Source organism: Alligator sinensis, unplaced genomic scaffold (assembly GCF_000455745.1).
Source record: "Alligator sinensis unplaced genomic scaffold, ASM45574v1 scaffold1510_1, whole genome shotgun sequence".
Classification (NCBI taxonomy): Eukaryota; Metazoa; Chordata; order Crocodylia; family Alligatoridae; genus Alligator; species Alligator sinensis.
In genome coordinates this window covers 337,348-345,434 of record NW_005842654.1, presented here as the reverse complement: position 1 = coordinate 345,434, position 8,087 = coordinate 337,348, and the positions used below count along the sequence as shown (strand labels likewise).

General features: G+C 41.9%; 1 protein-coding gene across 2 annotated transcripts in view; it reads right to left on the bottom strand.

Annotated features, from left to right (window-relative positions):
• Window positions 1-332: 332 nt before the first annotated feature.
• Window positions 333-8,087, bottom strand: part of LOC102371078 (splicing regulatory glutamine/lysine-rich protein 1) — a 48,922-nt gene continuing 41,167 nt past the window's right edge. The window contains exons 11-12 of one of the 2 annotated variants that reach the window (XM_025215588.1): window positions 5,534-5,675; window positions 333-3,515 (exon numbers count right to left, since the gene is read on the bottom strand). In XM_025215588.1, the coding sequence (XP_025071373.1) occupies window positions 3,366-3,515; window positions 5,534-5,675 (292 nt within the window). In that variant the 3' untranslated portion in view covers window positions 333-3,365. Of the gene's footprint in view, window positions 3,629-5,533; window positions 5,676-8,087 lie in introns of both variants that reach the window. The other variant, XM_025215589.1, reaches the window with a different exon arrangement.

The window sequence follows — 8,087 nt, the reverse complement described above, 5'->3', positions numbered from 1 at the left end:
CAGCCTTGGTCTTCACTTCTTCGGCATAGACTTCACTGTCTTACCACATCAAATGTTTTTAGTTTGCAGCTGAAATTTTTTTTTTCTTCAAGTGTTCAAATGTGAAAAGCAAGCTGGGTTCCTTTCTTCCCCCCATACCTCATGACACCTGTGTAACCCTAATGATTTACAAAAGATGTAGTAGACTAGCCTTCTAATTGGAACTTATAAAAAACACTTTTGTTGATGGGTGATAAAGAGAAACAAAATTCAGGGTTCTCTTAGCTGGATCAGTCTTGTATAAATAAGGCTATGAAAATAAATTTCAGTCACTAATGTACAAAGATATGACTCTAGATACACATTCAGATTTGCTCAGTAAAAGGGTGCCATTTTATTGTCACTTTTCAAAGTGGTTACCTGTAATTCAACAACACTTTAAACGAAGGTAAATGTTTGTTCAGATGAAATTGAATTTAAAATGTTAAATGCAGTTAACTGTTAACTATATTGTTCTTGAAAATAGTCACTTCACTCAAATTTCAGCTAGTTTATGACGATCAATAATAAAAATGACAATGTGACCTGGCTATAAAGAAAGAATTAAATTCCAATGGAGGTGAAACATGTTGCCATATACAATTCTTAGGGACAGGACAGGAACTGCATTTCTATGCACAAGTCTTAAAACTAAAATTTACCCATTGCAATGGCAGAAACCTAAGAGGAGTTTAGTACCATGATAGGGGCTTTTGGGGAGGAAAAAAATGAAATCACAAATTATAAAAACTACACTACAGAAAACTGAAAATAAAAATGAGAAAAAGCATTTAATAAACAGATAAAAAAAACTGGGTTTTTTAGAAAACAGCATTTTAAAAATGTTTTTCTCAGAGGAAAAAAACCCTATTAAAACACACACAGTACAAGAGAATGTGCTGAACTATGGAATTACATGTGTGCTCAGATTAACCCAGAAAACAGCCAGTCTTCTGCTGTGAATTTTCAAAGGCATTTTTTTTTTTACACAACGATAATTGATTTTTTTCTGAATTTTTAACTGTCACAGAATAAAGCTGTGCAATTTCAGAATATCAATGAAAAACAGGAATGAAAAAATGTCATCAACTGAAACATGAACATTTTGGGGAAATGAATTATTGCAAGGAACTTTAAAAAAAACAACTTTCAAGTTATTGTAACGAGCATGTACTTTTCAAATCAAAGGAACCTCCTATGAAAAAGCAGATGAGTAATCAACTAAAAAGTATGTATAAACAAAAACTTCCCTCTAAAATACTCAATTTTATTAGTGAAATGGTACCAAAGATAACAAGTATACAAACAAATGATCTCTTTGCTCTATGCTACTTACACATCATAAATAAGACAGTTGTTGTTGCAAGACACAATCCTTCACAGTCTTTCCATAGCATACAGATTTGTCATTCTTTTATCAGAATAAGCTGTTTACCAGCCAACTGCATGTGGCTTAATCATCACAAAAATGACTGTTTATACTTTACATGGTAAAGCATCTTCTATAGTCTTAAAATGCACACAGTGGCAAGAAACTTTAAATCCTAACAAAAACAAAGAGTTGATTAAGCAGCTTCACAATCAAAACTGGGTTTACCTTATAGAGAGGGCAAGTTTTCATTCCCCATACAATGTTGAGGTTTCTATGACTGCATCAAGGAAAATCAAATTGAAAGCAAGGAACTAATATGCTACTCAGTTTTTATATTGATAGAAATAACTCTTCCCATGAGGTAAGGCAATTAAGTCATTTGATTGTATTAAGTTGTATTAAAAATAAGTCTACTTGATTTTAGTATAAGCAAGTTCTAAAGGTATCACTTTAAGAAATCTTACAGTGATTAAATTAGTTCAGAGAGCACAAGTTACGTTTTACTTGACAAAATAGTTGCTGTGTCATTCTCTTAACTTACATGTTCCCTCCCCAAAGACTATGTCCAAAAATGCAAAAGAATTTCTACCATGTAACTCTCATGTGAATTAGACTACTGCTCTTTTCAAACTACTTTCATTTTCAAAAAAACTTTTATGTATGATTCCTTTTAGATCACACAACCAGCATTAGAGAAGGTAAATGAGAGGTAATGATTAAGGCCATCCAAATGTAGAAAAAGTGTTTAACAGGCTCCCTCTGATTTAGGTGAGATTAGAGAATGCTTGGCATTCAGCTTTTATCCTATATAGTATTGTGGTCCCCAAACTGAGCTTTTGAGTTCACCTATAAGTCTTTTCTTTAAAAAGGAGCTTCAATCTTGTATCAAGCGAACCAAATATAACTGTTCTGACAAACTATTTATATTCTTGTCCACTGGGGTAGTGATGGTAAAACAGCAAAATCAAGATCATGTAAGATTTAAATAAAAAGGAGTAATAGCACAAATACATTTCTAGAAAATAGTATACCACATTTTAAGAAGGCACTAAAGCTTCTGCTTGTGCTCCCATATCCTACTTTGAAAAAAAAGTTTATTTTCATAATGGCACCTGTACCATTTTCAGCTGAACAGATGGTTTAAAACAAAACTAGAAGTTTTGATATTACCATACAAATGTGCTCACCTTTGGAAGAAACAAAAAAACCCCTCAGTATGCTAAACTATTATCTATAACATGGTAGGTAGTGTACCTTCTAGGTACAGAACAGTAGCATGCAATTTTCAATTACAATTAAAAGAAATATTCATTTTAGGGATACAAATAAAAAAAGAAGACCAAATAAGAAAACTGAAAATCTCAAGCAGTGAGCAAATGAAAACTTACTAGTCAGTGAGTATTTAACAAACTGTAAAACTATTATGTTTAAAAACCCTTTCTTTCATAGTTATCATGTACAACAAGGGAAGGTGTGTATACTTATGCACCATTTCCAAGCACATTATCAAACAGTACACGTTGAAGTTTTGTTTAAAAAAAAAAAACAAAAAAAAAACAAAACAAACCACAAGGTAAACCAATACAAAATTTATCAACTAACAGTATTCCAACAGCCTCCAATGTAGATCTTCAGCTTCTCTGGATAGTACAGGTTTACATCTTTCAATTTTCACTTCCTTTTGTAACAGCTCTTGGCAAAAGTTAACGTAAATCATTTTACAAATAAATACAGCCATCATGGAAATGCATGGTTTCTCATGGATGAATAGTTCTGATGGCCTTACCATGGTACTTACTACTTGTCCATGCTCTTTCTTGCTTTACAGCAAGACAACAAAGCTATCACAAGAGTTGGAAGAGCTACTTGTACTATCAACGTGGTCAGTTGATTGCTTTGAAGTTTTCTTCCTCTTTCAGGGAAATAAAAAGCTTTGGATTTCAATCCACAGTTAAATGAGAGGTCTATTCTTAGCTCAAACTTCTTCTATTTTAAAAGAGAGGTTTTCTTCGTTTGGCTGACAGTTCCCATTTTGCTGCAGCTTGACTTCATCTGTCCTTTGTGCATCTTTGTCAACTTCCTTGTCAGTCTCAGAATTCTGGTCCTCTTTAGGGCGACCTTTATCCTACCAAGAATACTGAAGTTATATTTTTACAAAAACAATATTCTTTGGCATTGCAGGCCAAGATGTCTAAGGCTGACTTGCAATTCAGGCTGCTTCAGTTTCTAGATGCTTAGCTTGAAACAACATATGAAGACTCAATTTTAAAAGGCTGAGTAATTTGGCCAAAGTGTCAAAAGCAGCTGAGGCCCCCAAAATTACCAGCTATCTTAAAATATTATACTGTGGTGTATACACTTAAGCAAAAAGGAAAAAAAAGAACAATATTTTCTTTAAGCATTGTGGAGGCTTCAATAGTAATTCTAAAGATTTCACTGCATATTCCAATTAAAATAGGATTAAACTCTGTTCACCCAATTATTAGTCACTTATCCCAAGTAATTTTTTGTTGAAACACCACATTTTTACAACACTTCCTGGATAAAACAGGTACTGCAGTGTGTATAATTAAAACTAAATCCATTATAAAATGTAATCGGATAATATCCCATTTAGCTAACCAGACATCATTACAACCAGTTCAACTCTTCAAGACTGGCAGTTTTTGAAAATCAAACTCTAATCAAAACATCTTTTACTCTGTGTGAAGAAAAGCCCCATAACCTGTTCCCAGACCCACTTCTTGAGCCTGTTCCTCCAGCCTTGTTCTCAACAGCCCATGACCCTGGACAGCCAGAGACAGAACTGTAGAATCTAAGTGCATGACAGACGCGGAGTTCCCTAGCTGAGCTGCTCCTGTATTTTGCTCGTTGGCTACACAATCTGTCTCCTGGGCAGCCTATTCCTCACTCTTTTTTCTTCACTCCAGACTCTGCATCTCCCTCACTCACCCACCCACATTCCTGCGGACTTGGTGAGGTACATATAGGAAGACTATCGAGTGTTCTTGAAGCCAACTAAAGCAGTGGTTCTCAGCCTTTTCTGTACCAGGACCCACCTGGTAAACACTGATAGCCAATTCCATCCCAGTAAATCATTTAAGTAGAAAACAGCCCTCTGGCCCTGCTGGTGCCCCTTGCTCCCAACCCACAGCCTCCCAACCCACCCAGCATGTGGGGTAGGGAACAGCACGTGCCCCCCACCCAGATCTGTACACCCACAACAGGAATAGGGCTGCATCCTAGGGAGCCACCACCAGCAGGCAGGACCCGGCACAGGAGGGAGAATCAGGGCAGCAAGACTCCTTGATGCCACTGCCACCGCCAGGACCCCGGCACCAGCCCCATCACCACAGCCCTGCCACTGCTCCCTTCAGGCCACCCACTCTGTCAGCCACCCCGCTTCCCCTCTGGGGTAGAACCACAGCTGGAGGGGAGTGGCAGCAGCAGCTGGGCCATGGCAGCGGGCTAGAGCTGCAGCCCAGTAAATAGACAGCTAGCAGGAGGAGGTGAGGGCAGCGCAGCCCCTCACATTCATTACTCTTCAAACTGCTGGCAGCATGGCTGGCGCAACGAGTCTCACCACCCTGCTTTGCCCTCCCATGCCTAATCCTTCCCAGTGGGCTGTGGAGGCAGATCCTGCCCATACTAGTCCAGCCAGGCTGCAGCCCTGTACTTGCTGTGGGTGCACAAATCTGGAGGCGGGTCCCCACCCATAGACAATGAAAGGGAGCTGCAGGAGCTCCTCTCCACACTGCCTGGCTGCCATGTGCACATGCATGTAATGTCCCCTGCCTGACCACCCTCCTTCTGCTCCCCCCAGCCACAAGCAGCCCCTTGCAGGCTAGAACTCTTCAAACCTGCAAGGGGAAACCCACAGTTCCCCCCATTTTTCTCCTTTAAAACAGAAAATTTGTAATTTTGCATGTTTTTACATGATTGTTCATGACCATTTAATCTATTCTTTGCGACCCACTTTTGAGTTGCAACCCACAGATTGAGAAACGCTGAAAGAAAGGATGTACTATCTACTGCTGGGAAGAACTATACCCAAGTATCCAAAAATGACAAATACTGAAGGAAGTCAAATATCTAACTCTACTGCTCCACGTTCTTGTTCACCACTCAGTCCCAGCTACTTACCTTTAGTGTAGTGGTAGTTTTCTCAGATCTCTCCCGGCTTTCCTTCTCTTTGCTGCTCTTTTTCTTGGATGTAGATCGCTCTCTCTCTTTTCTTTCATTATTTGAATCTCTTTCTTTTTCTCTCTTTTTTTCCTTCTTATTTCTGTTTAAGCAAGATTTTAGATATGTAGTAAGAGTAAGTCAATTAAATCCTAAAAGGACAGAAAACTGCAATTCTGAGACACAACCCCGGCCATTCCCCACCCCCCCGGGGGGGGGGGGGGGGGGGGGGGGGGGGGGGGGGGGGGGGGGGGGGGGGCACAAGGCATATCAGGGTGAATGCCCCGGGCCTTGCGCTTTTAGGGGCCCCGTGGAGCTGAGTGGAGAAGCCACGGCCCCTTTTGTAGGGCCCACCTAGTGCTGGTGACTCTGTGCTGCTGCTGACTTCACATCTGGCCGCTCGCCGCCACTCCCTGCCCACCACCGGCTTCTTCGCCTCTGGGCCCTGCACAGGCTGATTTGCCCCAGGCCCTGTACCCTACTAGGGTCATCTCTGGACATAACTACTATTTTTAGCCCTGAACTGAAACAGAAACATGTTATAACTGGTAGCTCCTATATAACAATTTCAGCAGTTTCTTGTTCTAAAACAGCTGTCTGACTGGTGGCCTGCGGACTGCATGAAGCACCCAAGGGATGAATTTGTGGTACTTATACTCCTACCCAACCGGAACTCACCCCGTTGTTCTGGCTACAGCAGCAGCCAGGGGCTCTGGGCTCCCCATCCCTACTTTGGCTTCCACTTCCTGCCTCCCCCCACCCTCCCCCAGGAGGCAGCCTGGGGTGCTCATGCAGCACAGCGCAAAAGGGGAGCCCATAGCCAGGGACCCAATGGTGAGGCTGGAATGCCAGCATGTGTGATGCACTGTGGGGAGGCCCATGCAGGTTGCTACTGGCTTGTACTGGTGCGGACTATGCTGCATGCAGCCCCGCACTGGTACAATTCACAGCATGTGGCCCCCTGCTTCTGAGAAGCTGGACAGCCCTGTTCTAAAGATGTAGACTCCTTCTAATATGCTATGAGGATGTTGAGCTACCTGAAAAGACTAATCTCTTCATGCCAGATAGTAGCATTCTGAACCATTTTTGACTACACAATACTTTTTTTTTTTTAAAGAGGTTAACAAAAAAAAAAATAAAGAAAAGACAAAATGTTAAGCTTCCATATGCATCTTATACACCAAAATGCAAAAAATACTAACTACTACATTGTGCAAGTTGCCAACTGACTTGATGTCTATTTGAAGGTAAACAATTGGCAAAATGAATGCTTATATCCATCTTAAGAAATGAAAGAATGGGCAAACATACATTTTATTCTCTTTAAATGGAGAGGAGAGCATTAGGGCTGTGCGAAATTTTGCTGCCAGTTTTGTTTCGACGCTGTTTTGACTCGTTTTGAAGTCAAAACAGCAAAATCGAAATGAAACAGATATCATCAAAACAGCCTCGAAACAAAACAAGGCAAGTCGAAATGTTTCTCCATTTTGATGTTTTTTTGCCCATAGGCTATAACCGGGAAGGTCGAACCAGCCTATAACTTTGCCATTTCTGGCCTGATTTGGATGAAGCTTGCAGGAATGGTAGCCCCTTCTAAGGGCATGAAGCCTACCAAGTTTCAAGGAGATGTGCAGGGGGTTCGGAGAAACTGCACCCCAAAGTCTTGAAAGCAAAACTCATGTCACATGCATGTGTTAAGCCACAGTGAGGTCAAAACTGCAGGCATGCTAGCTAGCCCCTGCTGAGGCCACAAAACCTGCCAAGTTTCAAGGAGATAGGTCCAGGGGGTTGGGGGAAACTATACCTCAAGTTTCACAGTAGCTAGGGTCAGGAGGGACCTGAACAGATCATCTAGCCTGACCCCCTGCCACAGGCAGGAATGAATGCTGGGTTCACAAGACCCCAGACAGGTGATCATCCAACCTCCTCTTGAATTTGCCCAAGGTAGGGGCGAGGGCCACTTACCTGGGAAGTTGGTTCCAGATTTTGGCCACCCTAACTGTAACATATTACCTTCTGATCTCTAACCTAAACCTATTCTCCATTAGCTTATGACCATTGTTCCTTGTCACCCCAGGTGGTGCTGGGGAGAATAGGGCTCTACCTATTTGCTGTTGATCTCCCCTGATGAGTTTGTAGGCAGCCACCAGGTCCCTCCTCAGCTTCCCTTGCTGAGGCTGAACAGGTTCAGCTCCCTCAGTCTCTCCTCGTAGGGCCTGTCCTGCTGCCCTCTCACCAAGTGGGTGGCCCTCCTCTGAACCTCTCCAGGCTGGTCACATCCCTTTTGAAGTGCAGCACCCAGCACTGGATGCAGTAGTCCAACTGCAGCCTGACCAAAGTCGCATAGAGGGGGAGTATCACCTCTCTGGACCGGCTTGAGATGCATCTTTGGATGCATGACAAGGTATGGCTGGCCTTACTGGCTACGGTCTGGCATTGGCAGCTCATGTTCATCTTGGAGTCAATGATGACTCCAAGATCCCTTTCTGCCTCTGTGCTTTCAAGAGGGGAACTC